This window comes from Engystomops pustulosus, chromosome 2 (genome assembly GCF_040894005.1).
Source record: "Engystomops pustulosus chromosome 2, aEngPut4.maternal, whole genome shotgun sequence".
In the NCBI taxonomy this organism is placed as follows: Eukaryota; Metazoa; Chordata; class Amphibia; order Anura; family Leptodactylidae; genus Engystomops; species Engystomops pustulosus.
In genome coordinates, this window is record NC_092412.1 from 14937729 (window position 1) to 14958792 (window position 21064).

At 48.7% G+C, this 21064-nt stretch overlaps 1 protein-coding gene across 8 annotated transcripts in view; it reads left to right on the forward strand.

Annotated features, from left to right (window-relative positions):
• Positions 1–19464, forward strand: part of ARAP1 (ArfGAP with RhoGAP domain, ankyrin repeat and PH domain 1) — a 142860-nt gene extending 123396 nt beyond the window's left edge. For 7 of the 8 annotated variants that reach the window (XM_072133784.1, XM_072133782.1, XM_072133783.1 and 4 more), the window contains 7 exons: positions 3374–3412; positions 4383–4465; positions 5916–5966; positions 7221–7284; positions 10209–10361; positions 15024–15061; positions 19123–19464. In XM_072133784.1, coding sequence (XP_071989885.1) covers positions 3374–3412; positions 4383–4465; positions 5916–5966; positions 7221–7284; positions 10209–10361; positions 15024–15038 — 405 coding nt within the window. In that variant the 3' untranslated portion in view covers positions 15039–15061; positions 19123–19464. The remainder of the gene's footprint in view (positions 1–3373; positions 3413–4382; positions 4466–5915; positions 5967–7220; positions 7285–10208; positions 10362–15023; positions 15062–19122) is intronic. The other variant, XM_072133787.1, reaches the window with a different exon arrangement.
• Positions 19465–21064: the final 1600 nt, after the last annotated feature.

Here is a 21064-nt window from a genome sequence, read left to right on the forward strand (position 1 = left end):
TATGTACAAGAATATAACTACTATAATACTGCCCCCTATGTACGAGTATATAACTACTATAATACTGCCCCCTATGTACAAGAATATAACTACTATAATACTGCCCCCTATGTACAGGAATATAACTACTATAATACTGCCCCCTATGTACAAGAATATAACTACTATAATACTGCCCCCTATGTACAGGAATATAACTACTATAATACTGTCCCCTATGTACAGGAATATAACTACTATAATACTGCCCCCTATGTACAAGAATATAACTACTATAATACTGCCCCCTATGTACAAGAATATAACTACTATAATACTGCCCCCTATGTACAAGAATATAACTGCTATAATACTGCCCCCTATGTACAGGAATATAACTACTATAATACTGCCCCTATGTACAAGAATATAACTACTATAATACTGCCCCCTATGTACAGGAATATAACTACTATAATACTGCCCCCTATGTACAAGAATATAACTACTATATTACTGCCCCCTATGTACAAGAATATAACTACTATAATACTGCCCCCTATGTACATGAATATAACTAATATAATACTGCCCCCTATGTACAAGAATATAACTACTATAATACTGCCCCCTATGTACAAGAATATAACTACTATAATACTGCCCCCTATGTACAGGGATATAACTACTATAATACTGCCCCTATGTACAAGAATATAACTACTATAATACTGCCCCCTATGTACAAGAATATAACTACTATAAAACTGCCCCTATGTACAAGAATATAACTACTATAATACTGCCCCCTATGTACAAGAAAATAACTACTATAATACTGCCCCTTATGTACAAGAATATAACTACTATAATACTGCCCCCTATGTACAGGAATATAACTACTATAATACTGCCCCCTATGTACAGGAATATAACTACTATAATACTGCCCCCTATGTACAAGAATATAAATACTATAATACTGCCCCCTATGTACAAGGATATAACTGCTATAATACTGCCCCCTATGTACAGGAATATAACTACTATAATACTGCCCCTATGTACAAGAATATAACTACTATAATACTGCCCCCTATGTACAAGAATATAACTACTATAATACTGCCCCCTATGTACAGGAATATAACTACTATAATACTGCCCCCTATGTACAAGAATATAACTACTATAATACTGCCCCCTATGTACAAGAATATAACTACTATAATACTGCCCCCTATGTACAAGGATATAACTGCTATAATACTGCCCCCTATGTACAAGGATATAACTGCTATAATACTGCCCCCTATGTACAGGAATATAACTACTATAATACTGCCCCTATGTACAAGAATATAACTACTATAATACTGCCCCCTATGTACAAGAATATAACTACTATAATACTGCCCCCTATGTACAGGAATATAACTACTATAATACTGCCCCCTATGTACAAGAATATAACTACTATAATACTGCCCCCTATGTACAAGAATATAACTACTATAATACTGCCCCCTATGTACAGGAATATAACTACTATAATACTGCCCCCTATGTACAGGAATATAACTACTATAATACTGCCCCCTATGTACAGGAATATAACTACTATAATACTGACCCCTGTGTACAAGAATATAACTACTATAATACTGCCCCCTATGTACAAGACTATAACTACTATAATACTGCCCCCTATGTACAGGAATATAACTACTATAATACTGCCCCCTATGTACAAGAATATAACTACTATAATACTGCCCCCTATGTACAGGAATATAACTACTATAATACTGCCCCCTATGTACAAGAATATAACTACTATAATACTGCCCCCTATGTACAAGAATATAACTACTATAATACTGCCCCCTATGTACAAGAATATAACTACTATAATACTGTCCCCTATGTACAAGAATATAACTACTATAATACTACCCCCTATGTACAAGAATATAACTACTATAATACTGCCCCCTATGTACAAGAATATAACTAATATAATACTGCCCCCTATGTACAAGAATATAACTACTATAATACTGCCCCCTATGTACAGGAATGTAACTACTATAATACTGTCCCCTATGTACAAGAATATAACTACTATAATACTGCCCCCTATGTACAAGAATATAACTACTATAATACTGCCCCCTATGTACAGGAATGTAACTACTATAATACTGTCCCCTAGGTACAAGAATATAACTACTATAATACTGTCCCCTATGTACAAGAATATAACTACTATAATACTGCCCCCTATGTACAGGAATATAACTACTATAATACTGCCCCCTATGTACAGGAATATAACTACTATAATACTGCCACCTATGTACAAGAATATAACTACTATAATACTGCCCCCTATGTACAGGAATATAACTACTATAATACTGCCCCCTATGTACAGGAATATAACTACTATAATACTGCCCCCTATGTACAAGAATATAACTACTATAATACTGCCCCTATGTACAAGAATATAACTACTATAATACTGCCCCCTATGTACAAGAATATAACTACTATAATACTGCCCCCTATGTACAAGAATATAACTACTATAATACTGCCCCCTATGTACAAGAATATAACTACTATAATAAAGCCTCCTATGTACAAGAATATAACTACTATAATACTGCGCCCTATGTACAGGAATATAACTACTATAATACTGCCCCCTATGTACAAGAATATAACTACTATAATACTGCCCCCTATGTACAAGAATATAACTACTATAATACTGCCCCCTATGTACAAGAATATAACAACTATAATACTGCCCCCTATGTACAAGACTATAACTACTATAATACTGCCCCCTATGTACAGGTATATAACTACTATAATACTGCCCCCTATGTACAAGAATATAACTACTATAATACTGCCCCCTATGTACAAGAATATAACTACTATAATACTGCCCCCTATGTACAGGAATATAACTACTATAATACTGCCCCCTATGTACAGGAATATAACTACTATAATACTGCCACCTATGTACAAGAATATAACTACTATAATACTGCCCCCTATGTACAGGAATATAACTACTATAATACTGCCCCCTATGTACAAGAATATAACTACTATAACACTGCTCCCTATGTACAAGAATATAACTACTATAATACTGCCCCCTATGTACAAGAATATAACTACTATAATACTGCCACCTATGTACAAGAATATAACTACTATAATACTGCCACTATGTATAGTAATAGGTTCACATTATTTAACCCCTCGTGCACTCATGGTGCCGTGCAGTAACCCTGTGTCTCCTGAGTGTGGCGCTATGTTGCCCTCTCTTCCTCTATGTGTGATGTAACTTCCGCCCTTTGTTGAGCAGAGCCGGAGGGAGCAGGGAGCGGCAGATAGCGGTGGTGAGGTGAGGATCGGGGGTGGGCGCGGCTCTTCCTGGGGGTGGCGGTTCCCTTTCTCTGTTGCACCAATCATTGGTTGTAGTCGTCGCACTTTCTGGTTTCTCTTTTGGTAATGATCCTGAGTTATATCTTACTCTCTAGTCACATCCAGAGCTGCAGCCATAATCGTAACTTCTCCTTTACTCTCCCCCTGTGATTGTACTACTCACTCTATACACAAGTCACATCCAGAGCTGCAGCATCCGTCTCCGTTACCTCTCCTCTTCTTCACCTGCCCCACTTCACCCTGAATCAGCAGTGACCTGCACACTCCGAACTTGTGCAGAATAGTGTGTGCAGCTTTGGATGTAACCGGAGTAATGGTAGTGGTCAGGTCCTGATTGTGATTTGTGGTTCTGTGACCTTGGGAGACTGTCAGCAGGTTGGAGCCTTTAGACTGCAGACAGTGTTGGGCATTGAGTAGAGAGGAGCAGCTTGTAAGCAGCTCATTGGAAGAAGCACAGAGCACAGCAGTGTGAGGACACGCCTCCGCCCCCCCAGTACAATTGTGGAATATGAATCCCTATAGCACAATCCTGCTGCTACTAACAACACACACAATGGTATGAGTACTCATCTATCCAGAGAAACATGCCTTACCCTGGCTGCACAGAGCACAGCAGTGTGAGGACAGTGCCCCAGTACAATCCTGGAATATATATCCATGTATCACAGCCCAGCTGCTACACAGAGGTATGATTGCTTATCTGAACAGAGATTATAACTTACCCTTGCTGCAGAGAGCACAGAGCACAGCAGTGTGAGGACACACTGCCAGTACACTCCTGGAATATAAATCCATAGGTCACAGTCCTGCAGCTACTAACAATACACACTATTCTGATTACACATCTCTCCAGGGACAATACACTGGCTGCAGAGAGCACAGAGCACAGCAGTGTGAGGACTACATTAACTGACCCTCTTGTATTGCAGAGTAACCGGCCGGAGCGGGAGTGGCCCATCAAGAACCTGACCGTCCACCTGGGCATCAGGAAGAAAGTGAAACCTCCCACCAGGTAGGGAATCTGTAAGGATCTGCAGAGCATTGCAACATCCACCCGCCTCCTAACGGGTACATTGTCATATATCCTGCAGAGTATTACACCCCTGCTCTAGAAAAATGCAGAACATTGCTCCTCTACCTCCACAGATAGATACATAGTGATGCAACCTGCAGATTATTACACCGCTCACTTCTCAGAGATCTGCAGAACATCGCTCCTGTTCCTCCTGACAGATACATAGTGATACACTCTGCAGATTATTACACCGCTCACTTCTTAGAGATCTGCAGAACATCACTCCTCTTAACCCCTGACAGATACATAGTGATACAAATTTTGCAGATTATTACACCGCTCACTTCTCAGAGATCTGCAGAACATCGCTCCTCTACCTCCTGTCAGATACATAGTGAAAAACTCTGCAGATTATTACACCGCTCACTTCTCAGAGATCTGCAGAACATCGCTCCTCTACCTCCTGACAGATACATAGTGATACACTGCAGATTATTACACCGCACACTTCTCAGAGATCTGCAGAACATCGCTCCTCTACCTCCTGACAGATACATAGTGAAAAACTCTGCAGATTATTACACTGCTCACTTCTCAGAGATCTGCAGAACATCACTCCTCTACCTCCTGACAGATACATAGTGATACAAATCTGCAGATTATTACACCGCACACTTCTCAGATATCTGCAGATTATTACACCGCACACTTCTCAGAGGTCTGCAGAGCATTACTCCTGTTCCTCCTGACAGATACATAGTGATGTCCCCTGCATTGCATGTGATTGCGGTCAGTCACCAGTAGGTGGCAGTATCGCTGTGTGTATGAGGCTCTGCAGCGCAGCGTGTTGTGCCGTTACTTAGCAGAGCCGAGCGTGCGCCATGTGTACAAGGACAAGGATCTGCCGCCCTGCCAGCGGGTGTGTGGGCATTGCCCGCTCCGTGTCATGGAAACACCGCCAGTTGCTAAGACACGCCAAGGCCGGGCGCGCAGGGGTTAACCCTTCACAGTCTGCGCAGCTCATTAATGAAGTATTAAAGAGGATAACAGCCCCCCCCCCCATAGTGAGAGTTGGAGACGACCGCTGCTAATGGAAACCGCCGCCACCGCGATACATTGTGTTCTGTGCTGCCATGGTAACCGCTTCCGTAAAATGATTTCTTTTTAAAGAAAAGTTTTTGTTTTATTTTTTTTGTTGCCAAATTTATGTAGTGACAGATAGGTGACTGGCATCAGTGCTGGACCACAGAGCTGACAATCCAGGGGGCCGCAGCGTGCGCACTGCCAATAGATGGCGCTCACTAGTGACCTCCATTGTAGGAGCCCTGCTTTACGGCTGCTGTGAGCAGGGCTGCAGTGTAAAGCATGGAGGAGGGTTGTACAGAGCGGAACACAGGCTGAGACAGTACAACACAAGAGGCGCTGAAGTGTCGTTTCTGTGTTTCAGTTGGGGCTTCACGATAATGTGCAAAAACGAGAGGAACGAGAGGAGTCAATGGTGAGAAAGAGAAGAAACATTGTATCAAATTATCTACCTCTCCTTCTATCTATCTCATATCTATCTATCTATCTATCTATCTCATATCTATCTCATATATATCTCATATCTATCTCATATCTATCTATCTATATATCTATCTATCTATCTCATATCTATCTCATATCTATCTATCTATCTCATATCTATCTATCTATCTATCTATCTATCTATCTCATATCTATCTATCTATCTCATATCTATCTATCTATCTATCTATCTATCTATCTATCTATCTCATATCTATCTATCTATCTCATATCTATCTCATATCTATCTCATATCTATCTCATATCTATCTCATATCTATCTCATATCTATCTCATATCTATCTATCTCATATCTATCTATCTCATATCTATCTATCTATCTATCTCATATCTATCTATCTATCTCATATCTATCTATCTATCTCATATCTATCTCATATCTATCTATCTATCTCATATCTATCTATCTATCTCATATCTATCTATCTATCTCATATCTATCTATCTATCTATCTCATATCTATCTATCTCATATCTATCTATCTCATATCTATCTATCTCATATCTATCTATCTATCTATCTCATATCTATCTATCTATCTATCTATCTATCTATCTATCTATCTATCTATCTATCTCATATCTATCTCATATCTATCTCATATCTATCTCATATCTATCTATCTATCTATCTATCTATCTATCTATCTATCTCATATCTATCTCATATCTATCTCATATCTATCTATCTATCTATCTATCTCATATCTATCTATCTCATATCTATCTATCTATCTCATATCTATCTATCTATCTCATATCTATCTATCTATCTATCTCATATCTATCTATCTATCTCATATCTATCTATCTATCTATCTATCTATCTATCTATCTATCTATCTATCTTCCATCTATCTATCTATCTTCCATCTATCTATCTATCTATCTATCTATCTATCTCATATCTATCTATCTATCTATCTATCTCATATCTATCTATCTATCTATCTCATATCTATCTATCTATCTCATATCTATCTATCTATCTCATATCTATCTATCTATCTCATATCTATCTATCTATCTATCTCATATCTATCTATCTCATATCTATCTATCTCATATCTATCTCATATCTATCTCATATCTATCTCATATCTATCTCATATCTATCTCATATCTATCTCATATCTATCTCATATATCTTTGTGTTCCCCTGCAGGTATCTGTGCTGTGATACGGTTGGGGATATGCGGGAATGGTTTGCCGCCTTCTTGTTTGCTCAGGTTTGGTTCTGGGTATTGCTGTATACATGTCCCGGGTGACCCCCTGGGCTGGCTGCGGGGGGCGCTGTTGTATATTCTGGGTATTGCTGTATACATGTCCCGGGTGACCCCCTGGGCTGGCTGTGGGGGGCGCTGTTGTATATTCTGGGTATTGCTGTATACATGTCCCGGGTGACCCCCTGGGCTGGCTGTGGGGGGCGCTGTTGTATATTCTGGGTATTGCTGTATACATGTCCCGGGTGACCCCCTGGGCTGGCTGTGGGGGGCGCTGTTGTATATTCTGGGTATTGCTGTATACATGTCCCGGGTGACCCCCTGGGCCGGGCTGTGGGGGGCGCTGTTGTATATTCTGGGTATTGCTGTATACATGTCCCGGGTGACCTCCTGGGCTGGCTGTGGGGGGCGCTGTTGTATATTCTGGGTATTGCTGTATACATGTCCCGGGTGACCCCCTGGGCTGGCTGTGGGGGGCGCTGTTGTATATTCTGGGTATTGCTGTATACATTTCCCGGGGTGACCTCCTGGGCCGGGCTGTGGGGGGCGCTGTTGTATATTCTGGGTATTGCTGTATACATGTCCCGGGGTGACCCCCTGGGCTGGCTGTGGGGGGCGCTGTTGTATATTCTGAGTATTGCTGTATACATGTCCCGGGTGACCCCCTGGGCCGGGCTGCGGGGGGCGCTGTTGTATATTCTGGGTATTGCTGTATACATGTCCCGGGTGACCCCCTGGGCCGGGCTGTGGGGGGCGCTGTTGTATATTCTGGGTATTGCTGTATACATGTCCCGGGGTGACCTCCTGGGCTGGCTGTGGGGGGCGCTGTTGTATATTCTGGGTATTGCTGTATACATGTCCCGGGGTGACCCCCTGGGCCGGGCTGTGGGGGGCGCTGTTGTATATTCTGGGTATTGCTGTATACATGTCCCGGGGTGACCTCCTGGGCTGGCTGTGGGGGGCGCTGTTGTATATTCTGGGTATTGCTGTATACATGTCCCGGGTGACCCCCTGGGCTGGCTGCGGGGGGCGCTGTTGTATATTCTGGGTATTGCTGTATACATGTCCCGGGTGACCTCCTGGGCTGGCTGTGGGGGGCGCTGTTGTATATTCTGGGTATTGCTGTATACATGTCCCGGGTGACCCCCTGGGCTGGCTGTGGGGGGCGCTGTTGTATATTCTGGGTATTGCTGTATACATGTCCCGGGTGACCCCCTGGGCTGGCTGTGGGGGGCGCTGTTGTATATTCTGGGTATTGCTGTATACATGTCCCGGGTGACCCCCTGGGCTGGCTGCGGGGGGCGCTGTTGTATATTCTGGGTATTGCTGTATACATGTCCCGGGTGACCCCCTGGGCTGGCTGTGGGGGGCGCTGTTGTATATTCTGGGTATTGCTGTATACATGTCCGGGGTGACCCCCTGGGCTGGCTGTGGGGGGCACTGTGGTATATTCTGGGTATTGCTGTATACATGTTCCGGGGTGACCCCCTGGGCTGGCTGTGGGGGGCGCTGTTGTATATTCTGGGTATTGCTGTATACATGTCCCGGGGTGACCCCCTGGGCTGGCTGTGGGGGGCGCTGTTGTATATTCTGGGTATTGCTGTATACATGTCCCGGGTGACCCCCTGGGCTGGCTGTGGGGGGCGCTGTTGTATATTCTGGGTATTGCTGTATACATGTTCCGGGGTGACCCCCTGGGCTGGCTGTGGGGGGCGCTGTTGTATATTCTGGGTATTGCTGTATACATGTTCCGGGGTGACCCCCTGGGCTGGCTGTGGGGGGCGCTGTTGTATATTCTGGGTATTGCTGTATACATGTCCCGGGGTGACCCCCTGGGCTGGCTGTGGGGGGCGCTGTTGTATATTCTGGGTATTGCTGTATACATGTCCCGGGTGACCCCCTGGGCCGGGCTGTGGGGGGCGCTGTTGTATATTCTGGGTATTGCTGTATACATGTCCCGGGTGACCCCCTGGGCCGGGCTGTGGGGGGCGCTGTTGTATATTCTGGGTATTGCTGTATACATGTCCCGGGTGACCCCCTGGGCCGGGCTGTGGGGGGCGCTGTTGTATATTCTGGGTATTGCTGTATACATGTCCCGGGGTGACCCCCTGGGCTGGCTGTGGGGGGCGCTGTTGTATATTCTGGGTATTGCTGTATACATGTCCCGGGTGACCCCCTGGGCTGGCTGTGGGGGGCGCTGTTGTATATTCTGGGTATTGCTGTATACATGTCCCGGGTGACCCCCTGGGCTGGCTGTGGGGGGCGCTGTTGTATATTCTGGGTATTGCTGTATACATGTCCCGGGTGACCCCCTGGGCCGGGCTGCGGGGGGCGCTGTTGTATATTCTGGGTATTGCTGTATACATGTCCCGGGTGACCCCCTGGGCCGGGCTGTGGGGGGCGCTGTTGTATATTCTGGGTATTGCTGTATACATGTCCCGGGTGACCCCCTGGGCTGGCTGCGGGGGGCGCTGTTGTATATTCTGGGTATTGCTGTATACATTTCCCGGGGTGACCCCCTGGGCTGGCTGTGGGGGGCGCTGTTGTATATTCTGGGTATTGCTGTATACATGTCCGGGGTGACCTCCTGGGCTGGCTGTGGGGGGCGCTGTTGTATATTCTGGGTATTGCTGTATACATGTCCCGGGTGACCCCCTGGGCTGGCTGTGGGGGGCGCTGTTGTATATTCTGAGTATTGCTGTATACATGTCCCGGGGTGACCCCCTGGGCCGGGCTGTGGGGGGCGCTGTTGTATATTCTGGGTATTGCTGTATACATGTCCCGGGTGACCTCCTGGGCTGGCTGTGGGGGGCGCTGTTGTATATTCTGGGTATTGCTGTATACATTTCCCAGGTAGACCCCCTGGGCTGGCTGTGGGGGGCGTTGTTGACGCTGTGGGTAGTCACGGTGGTCTCTCTCTGTACCCGCAGTACGGCAGCCTGTGGCCGGAGCAGAGTGCGGCAGCGCGGAGCCGGAGCGCACAGCCGGAGCCCACATTTGGGAATGTTCCCCTCATTCCTATACGAGGAAGTGACACGGATATCAGGAGGAGCGTGGCGGCGTTTGCCACGGAGCAGCTGACGGTGAGTGACGGCGCCCCCTGGTGATACATTGCAGGGTTACCGGCCCTTTAAGCCTGTGGTCAGGGATGGGGAGCGCTGCTCCTGCGCCGCAGATGATTAACTGGAGATCAGTATCGCTGCGCGGTGACTGACGGACGCCGAAGGTAATGGCGGGGGAGGGGGGGTAATGGCGAGGGGGGGGGGTAATGGCGGGGGAGGGGGGGTAATGGCGGGGGAGGGGGGGTAATAGTGGGGGAGCAGAGGGGGGGGGGGCGCTATTTTCATTTCATCTTCATCTTCTTTGATCACTTCAAACACGACACAGAGTCGTCTTAATCGCAGCTTAAACTGAGCCATCAGTAAGAGCAAGCCGGCGACTGTCAGCAAGCAGCGCGCCTAGCCCGGGGTCACACAGCACTGCCATGTACACAGAGCAGAGGGAACCTGTCAGCAAGCAGCGCGCCTAGCCCGGGGTCACACAGCACTGCCATGTACACAGAGCAGAGGGAACCTGTCAGCAAGCAGCGCGCCTAGCCCGGGGTCACACAGCACTGCCATGTACACAGAGCAGAGGGAACCTGTCAGCAAGCAGCGCGCCTAGCCCGGGGTCACACAGCACTGCCATGTACACAGAGCAGAGGGAACCTGTCAGCAAGCAGCGCGCCTAGCCCGGGGTCACACAGCACTGCCATGTACACAGAGCAGAGGGAACCTGTCAGCAAGCAGCGCGCCTAGCCCGGGGTCACACAACACTGCCATGTACACAGAGCAAAGGGAACCTGTCAGCAAGCAGCGCGCCTAGCCCGGGGTCACACAACACTGCCATGTACACAGAGCAGAGGGAACCTGTCAGCAAGCAGCGCGCCTAGCCCGGGGTCACACAACACTGTCATGTACACAGAGCAAAGGGAACCTGTCAGCAAGCAGCGCGCCTAGCCCGGGGTCACACAACACTGCCATGTACACAGAGCAGAGGGAACCTGTCAGCAAGCAGCGCGCCTAGCCCGGGGTCACACAACACTGCCATGTACACAGAGCAAAGGGAACCTGTCAGCAAGCAGCGCGCCTAGCCCGGGGTCACACAGCACTGCCATGTACACAGAGCAAAGGGAACCTGTCAGCAAGCAGCGCGCCTAGCCCGGGGTCACACAACACTGCCATGTACACAGAGCAAAGGGAACCTGTCAGCAAGCAGCGCGCCTAGCCCGGGGTCACACAACACTGCCATATACACAGAGCAGAGGGAACCTGTCAGCAAGCAGCGCGCCTAGCCCGGGGTCACACAGCACTGCCATGTACACAGAGCAAAGGGAACCTGTCAGCAAGCAGCGCGCCTAGCCCGGGGTCACACAACACTGCCATGTACACAGAGCAAAGGGAACCTGTCAGCAAGCAGCGCGCCTAGCCCGGGGTCACACAACACTGCCATGTACACAGAGCAGAGGGAACCTGTCAGCAAGCAGCGCGCCTAGCCCGGGGTCACACAACACTGCCATGTACACAGAGCAGACGGAACCTGTCAGCAAGCAGCACGCCTAGCCCGGGGTCACACAACACTGCCATATACACAGAGCAAAGGGAACCTGTCAGCAAGCAGCGCGCCTAGCCCGGGGTCACACAACACTGCCATGTACACAGAGCAGAGGGAACCTGTCAGCAAGCAGCGCGCCAATCTACTGCCTGTAGCCTGGGGTCACACAACACTGCCATGTGCACAGAGCAGAGGGAACCTGTCAGCAAGCAGCGCACCTAGCCCGGGGTCACACAGCACTGCCATGTACACAGAGCAAAGGGAACCTGTCAGCAAGCAGCGCGCCTAGCCCGGGGTCACACAACACTGCCATATACACAGAGCAGAGGGAACCTGTCAGCAAGCAGCGCGCCAATCTACTGCCTGTAGCCTGGGGTCACACAACACTGCCATGTATACAGAGCAAAGGGAACCTGTCAGCAAGCAGCGCGCCAATCTACTGCCTGTAGCCTGGGGTCACACAACACTGACATGTACACAGAGCAAAGGGAACCTGTCAGCAAGCAGCGCGCCTAGCCCGGGGTCACACAACACTGCCATGTACACAGAGCAGAGGGAACCTGTCAGCAAGCAGCGCGCCAATCTACTGCCTGTAGCCCGGGGTCACACAACACTGCCATGTACACAGAGCAGAGGGAACCTGTCAGCAAGCAGCGCGCCTAGCCCGGGGTCACACAACACTGCCATGTACACAGAGCAAAGGGAACCTGTCAGCAAGCAGCGCGCCTAGCCCGGGGTCACACAACACTGCCATGTACACAGAGCAAAGGGAACCTGTCAGCAAGCAGCGCGCCTAGCCTGGGGTCACACAGCACTGCCATGTACACAGAGCAGAGGGAACCTGTCAGCAAGCAGCGCGCCTAGCCCGGGGTCACACAACACTGCCATGTACACAGAGCAGAGGGAACCTGTCAGCAAGCAGCGCGCCTAGCCCGGGGTCACACAACACTGCCATGTACACAGAGCAGAGGGAACCTGTCAGCAAGCAAGCAAGCAGCGCGCCAATCTACTGCCTGTAGCCTGGGGTCACACAACACTGACATGTACACAGAGCAAAGGGAACCTGTCAGCAAGCAGCGCGCCTAGCCCGGGGTCACACAACACTGCCATGTACACAGAGCAGAGGGAACCTGTCAGCAAGCAGCGCGCCTAGCCCGGGGTCACACAACACTGCCATGTACACAGAGCAGAGGGAACCTGTCAGCAAGCAAGCAAGCAGCGCGCCAATCTACTGCCTGTAGCCTGGGGTCACACAGCACTGCCATGTACACAGAGCAGAGGGAACCTGTCAGCAAGCAGCGCGCCTAGCCCGGGGTCACACAGCACTGCCATGTACACAGAGCAAAGGGAACCTGTCAGCAAGCAGCGCGCCTAGCCCGGGGTCACACAACACTGCACTGCCATGTACACAGAGCAAAGGGAACCTGTCAGCAAGCAGCGCGCCTAGCCCGGGGTCACACAACACTGCCATATACACAGAGCAGAGGGAACCTGTCAGCAAGCAGCGCGCCAATCTACTGCCTGTAGCCTGGGGTCACACAACACTGCCATGTATACAGAGCAAAGGGAACCTGTCAGCAAGCAGCGCGCCAATCTACTGCCTGTAGCCTGGGGTCACACAACACTGACATGTACACAGAGCAAAGGGAACCTGTCAGCAAGCAGCGCGCCTAGCCCGGGGTCACACAACACTGCCATGTACACAGAGCAGAGGGAACCTGTCAGCAAGCAGCGCGCCTAGCCCGGGGTCACACAACACTGCCATGTACACAGAGCAGAGGGAACCTGTCAGCAAGCAGCGCGCCTAGCCCGGGGTCACACAACACTGCCATGTACACAGAGCAGAGGGAACCTGTCAGCAAGCAGCGCGCCTAGCCCGGGGTCACACAGCACTGCCATGTACACAGAGCAAAGGGAACCTGTTAGCAAGCAGCGCGCCTAGCCCGGGGTCACACAACACTGCCATATACACAGAGCAGAGGGAACCTGTCAGCAAGCAGCGCGCCAATCTACTGCCTGTAGCCTGGGGTCACACAACACTGCCATGTATACAGAGCAAAGGGAACCTGTCAGCAAGCAGCGCGCCAATCTACTGCCTGTAGCCTGGGGTCACACAACACTGACATGTACACAGAGCAAAGGGAACCTGTCAGCAAGCAGCGCGCCTAGCCCGGGGTCACACAACACTGCCATGTACACAGAGCAGAGGGAACCTGTCAGCAAGCAGCGCGCCAATCTACTGCCTGTAGCCTGGGGTCACACAACACTGACATGTACACAGAGCAAAGGGAACCTGTCAGCAAGCAGCGCGCCTAGCCCGGGGTCACACAACACTGCCATGTACACAGAGCAGAGGGAACCTGTCAGCAAGCAGCGCGCCTAGCCCGGGGTCACACAACACTGCCATGTACACAGAGCAGACGGAACCTGTCAGCAAGCAGCGCGCCTAGCCCGGGGTCACACAACACTGCCATGTACACAGAGCAGAGGGAACCTGTCAGCAAGCAGCGCGCCTAGCCCGGGTTCACACAACACTGCCATATACACAGATTAGAGGGAACCTGTCAGCAAGCAGCGCGCCTAGCCCGGAGTCACACAACACTGCCATGTACACAGAGCAGAGGGAACCTGTCAGCAAGCAATGCGCCTAGCCCGGGGTCACACAACACTGCGATGTACACAGAGCAAAGGGAACCTGTCAGCAGCCAATGTTATGTACTATCCCTTCAGAGCTATGCAATCACACCTTCCTCCTGTTTTCTGTGCTCTCTGCAGTCAGTGTTTGAAATATGGATTTTTACTAAACAATATCACAGTTCTGCTGCTACTAACAACATGTTGTTATGTATGATTGCACTAATCTTAAGGGACAATACCTGGCACTGACTGCAGAGAGCACAGAGCCCAGCAGTGTGAGGACATGCCCTTATATTACACTTGGAGAAGCTATTGAGAAATAAATCCATGTATCACAGTCCTGCTGCTACTAACAACATAGACAAAATTCAGATTACAAATAACACTGACACAGAGCACAGCAGTGTGAGGACACCCTATCACAGTGCAGTATCAGCAATGCAGTAAAGTGAGGGGCTCCGCCTCTTGTAGCTGCAGATTTGGTTACATTGTCTCTTCCTCTCTTGTCTTTCCAGCTCCTAAACGGATGAGGCGGCAGCAGCGGGCGCTCCAGGTACTTCTCCTCTTATGTATTCTCTCCCCTGTTCTGACAGTGGTAACTTCTATTCTCCAAAATCATCCGCTGGAAGGGGCGGAGCTGACAACTGGAATAGTTGTCAGGAAGGAGGTGTAGAGACCAGTTATATAATAATACAAAAATGTACATCCTGACCCCTCCTGACCCTGTACCATGTATCATCCATAACATGATATTATTACACTGCAGACATCCCGGCCCCTCCTGACCCTGTACCATGTATCAGCCATAACATGTGATATTATTACACTGCAGACATCCCGGCCCCTCCTGACCCTGCACCATGTATCATCCATAACATGTGATATTATTACACTGCAGACATCCCGGCCCCTCCTGACCCTGTACCATGTATCATCCATAACATGTGATATTATTACACTGCAGACATCCTGCCCCTCCTGACCCTGTACCATGTATCATCCATAACATGTGATATTACACTGCAGACATCCCGGCCCCTCCTGACCCTGTACCATGTATCATCCATAACATGTGATATTATTACACTGCAGACATCCCGGCCCCTCCTGACCCTGTACCATGTATCATCCATAACATGTGATATTATTACACTGCAGACATCCCGGCCCCTCCTGACCCTGTACCATGTATCATCCATAACATGTGATATTATTACACTGCAGACATCCCGGCCCCTCCTGACCCTGTACCATGTATCATCCATAACATGTGATATTATTACACTGCAGACATCCCGGCCCCTCCTGACCCTGTACCATGTATCATCCATAACATGTGATATTATTACACTGCAGACATCCCGGCCCCTCCTGACCCTGTACCATGTATCATCCATAACATGTGATATTATTACCCTGTAGACATCCCGGCCCCTCCTGACCCTGTACCATGTATCATCCATAACATGTGATATTATTACACTGCAGACATCCCGCCCCCTCCTGACCCTGTACCATGTATCATCCATAACATGTGATATTATTACACTGCAGACATCCTGACCCCTCCTGACCCTGCACCATGTACCAGCCATAACATGTGATATTATTATACTGCAGACATCCTGACCCCTCCTGACCCTGCACCATGTATCAGCCATAACATGTGATATTATTACACTGCAGACTTCCTGACCCTGCACCATGTATCAGCCATAACATGTGATATTATTACACTGCAGACATCCCGGCCCCTCCTGACCCTGTACCATGTATCATCCATTACATGTGATATTATTACACTGCAGACATCCTGACCCCTCCTGACCCTGCACCATGTATCAGCCATAACAAGTGATATTATTACACTGCAGACATCCCGGCCCCTCCTGACCCTGTACCATGTATCATCCATAACAGGTGATATTATTACACTGCAGACATCTCGGCCCCTCCTGACCCTGTACCATGTATCATCCATAACATGTGATATTATTACACTGCAGACATCCCGGCTCCTCCTGACCCTGTACCATGTATCATCCATAACATGTGATATTATTACATTGCAGACATCCCGGCCCCTCCTGACCCTGTACCATGTATCATCCATAACATGTGATATTATTACACTGCAGACATCCCGGCTCCTCCTGACCCTGTACCATGTATCATCCATAACATGTGATATTATTACACTGCAGACATCCAGGCCCCTCCTGACCCTGCACCATGTATCATCCATAACATGTGATATTATTACACTGCAGACATCCAGGCTCCTCATGACCCTGTACCATGTATCATCCATAACATGTAATATTATTACACTGCAGACATCCCGGCCCCTCCTGACCCTGTACCATGTATCATCCATAACATGTGATATTATTACCCTGCAGACATCCTGGCCCCTCCTGACCCTGTACCATGTATCATCCATAACATGTGATATTATTACACTACAGACATCCCAGCCCCTCCTGACCCTGTACCATGTATCATCCATAACATGTGATATTATTACCCTGCAGACATCCTGGCCCCTCCTGACCCTGTACCATGTATCATCCATAACATGTGATATTATTACCCTGCAGACTTCCCGGCCCCTCCTGACCCTGTACCATGTATCAGCCATAACATGTGATATTATTACACTGCAGACATCCCGGCCCCTCCTGACCCTGTACCATGTATCAGCCATAACATGTGATATTATTACACTGCAGACATCCCGGCCCCTCCTGACCCTGTACCATGTATCATCCATAACATGTGATATTATTACCCTGCAGACATCCCGCACCCTCCTGACCCTGTACCATGTATCATCCATAACATGTGATATTATTACACTGCAGACATCCTGGCCTCTCCTGACCCTGCACCATGTATCATCCATAACATGTGATATTATTACACTGCAGACATCCTGGCCCCTCCTGACCCTGCACCATGTATCATCCATAACATGTTATATTATTATACTGCAGACATCCCGGCCCCTCCTGACCCTGTACCATGTATCATCCATAACATGTGATATTATTACACTGCAGACATCCTTACCCTGCACCATGTATCATCCATAACATGTGATATTATTACACTGGAGACACCCCGGCCCCTCCTGACCCAGTACCATGTATCATCCATAACATGTGATATTATTACACTGCAGACATCCCGGCCCCTCCTGACCCTGTACCATGTATCATTCATAACATGTGATATTATTACACTGCAGACACCCCATCCCCTCCTGACCCTGTACCATGTATCAGCCATAACATGTGATATTATTACACTGCAGACATCCCAGCCCCTCCTGACCCTGCACCATGTATCATCCATAACATGTGATATTATTACACTGCAGACATCCTGGCCCCTCCTGACCCTGTACCATGTATCATCCATAACATGTGATATTATTACACTGCAGACATCCCGGCTCCTCCTGACCCTGTACCATGTATCATCCATAACATGATATTATTACACTACACACATCCCGGCCCCTCCTGACCCTGTACCATGTATCATCCATAACATGTGATATTATTACACTGCAGACATCCTGACTCTGTACCATGTATCATCCATAACATGTGATATTATTACACTGCAGACATCCCGGCCCCTCCTGACCCTGTACCATATATCATCCATAACATGTGATATTATTACACTGCAGACATCCCAGCCCCTCCTGACCCTGTACCATGTATCATCCATAACATGTGATATTATTACACTGCAGACATCCCGGCCCCTCCTGACCCTGTACCATGTATCATCCATAACATGTGATATTATTACACTGCAGACATCCTGGCCCCTCCTGACCCTGTACCATGTATCATCCATAACATGTGATATTATTACCCTGCAGACATCCTGCCCCTCCTGACCCTGTACCATGTATCATCCATAACATGTGATATTATTACCCTGCAGACATCCTGCCCCTCCTTACCCTGTACCATGTATCATCCATAACATGTGATATTATTACACTGCAGACATCCCGGCTCCTCCTGACCCTGTACCATGTATCATCCATAACATGTGATATTATTACACTGCAGACATCCTGGCCCCTCCTGACCCTGTACCATGTATCATCCATAACATGTGATATTATTACCCTGCAGACATCCTGCCCCTCCTGACCCTGTACCATGTATCATCCATAACATATGATATTATTACCCTGCAGACATCCTGCCCCTCCTTACCCTGTACCATGTATCATCCATATCATGTGATATTATTACACTGCAGACATCCCGGCTCCTCCTGACCCTGTACCATGTATCATCCATAACATGTGATATTATTACCCTGCAGACATCCCGGCCCCTCCTGACCCTGTACCATGTATCATCCATAATATGTGATATTATTACACTGCAGACATCCCGCCCCCTCCTGACCCTGTACCATGTATCATCCATAACATGTGATATTATTACACTGCAGACATCCCGGCCCCTCCTGACCCTGTACCATGTATCATCCATAACATGTGATATTATTACCCTGCAGACATCCTGACCCCGGTGCAGTATGGGAGGAGTTACATTTCATGTTCTCTTCTATGTGCAGGTCTGATCTTGGTCAGTGGATGATGCAGCGAGCGGAGGTTTCCACCCCTGGGGGGTCCAAGAGGAGTGTTGACCCTCATTGGACTTCCTAAAAAATTGTGTGCCTTGTACTTACACTCCTTCCGTTTTTTTTCTCCATGGGTGATGGACCCCGGACTGCTGGGGGGGCTCTCTACCCCTGGACTGCTGGAGGACCTTAGACCCCTGGACTGCTGGAGGACCTTACACCCCTGGACTGCTGTGGGGGGCTCTGTACCCCTGGATGGCAGGGGCTTTTACACCCCTGGATTTCTGGAGGCCTCTACACCCCTGGACTGCTGGAAGACCTCTATACCCCTGGACCTACGAGGGGGGGGGGGGGGGGGCTCTATACCCCTGGACCTACGAGGGGGGGGGGAGGGGCTCTATATCCCTGGAAAGCTTGAAGGAAGACTCCGCCTCCTGTGACCTTGTAGATGTATATATGGATTTGTCCCTTCTCTACACTAACACTGATGTGAGGAGGTATAGAGGGAGCTCCGCCTTCAGGGGGGTAGTGTTATAAGGGTAGCTCCGCCTTTGGGGGGGGCAGTAGTATGAGGGAAGCTCCACCCTCTGGGTTAGTATTATAAGGGTAGCTCCGCCCCCGTGAGCAGTAGTATGAGGGAAGCTCCACCCTCTGGGTTAGTATTATAAGGGTAGCTCTGCCCCCATGGGCATTAGTATGAGGGAAGCTCCACCCTCTGGGTTAGTATTATAAGGATAGCTCCGCCCCCATGGGCATTAGTATGGGGGAGCTCCACCCTCAGGGGTATTATAGGGGACAACACCCCTAGGGGCAGTAGTACAGTGGGAGCTCCGCCCTCAGGGGCAGTAATATAGCGGTGGAGGAGGTGATGGCGGGGGAGACACATTAGATGGCGCCTCTTACCTTGGTGGCCAATCAGGAAGCAGAGCAAACAAAGAGAGCCTTCACCAGAGACCCCCGTCCCCCAATCCTCCTCCTCCTCCCCCACTGATTGTATATAACCCCCAAATAAAGACTGTGTCATCTCCCATCATGCATCGGGCCCAAGCAGGGTCCATGTGTTCTCCTCTACTCAGTGTCGCCCCCAAATGACTGAAGAGTATAACAAGGAGAGGTGCTGCTACAATGTAACAGTGCAGCCTGTGATCATGTATACAGAGGAGAGGTGCTGCTACAATGTAACAGTGCAGGATGTGACCATGTATACAGAGGAGAGGGGCTGCTACAATGTAACGGTGCAGCCTGTGATCATGTATACAGAGGAGAGGGGCTGCTACAATGTAACAGTGCAGCCTGTGATTATGTATACAGAGAAGAGGTGCTGCTACAATGTAACAGTGCAGCCTGTGATCATGTATGCAGAGGAGAGGTGCTGCTACAATGTAACGGTGCAGCCTGTGATCATGTATACAGAGGAGAGGGGCTGCTACAATGTAACAGTGCAGCCTAAGATCATGTATACAGAGGAGAGGTGCTGCTACAATGTAACGGTGCAGCCTGTGATCATGTATACAGGGGAGAGGTGCTGCTACAATGAAACAGTGCAGCCTGTGATCATGTATACAGAGGAGAGGTGCTGCTACAATGTAACAGTGCAGCCTGTGATCATGTATACAGAGGAGAGGTGCTGCTACAATGTAACGGTGCAGCCTGTGATCATGGATACAGAGGAGAGGTGCTGCTACAATGTAACGGTGCAGCCTGTGATCATGTATACAGAGGAGAGGGGCTGCTACAATGTAACAGTGCAACCTGTGATACTTGTATACAGAGGAGAGGTGCTGCTACAATGTAACAGTGCAACCTGTGATATTTGTATACAGAGGAGAGGGGCTGCTACAATGTAACAGTGCAACCTGTGATACTTGTATACAGAGGAGAGGGGCTGCTACAATGTAACAGTGCAACCTGTGATACTTGTTTACAGAGGAGAGGT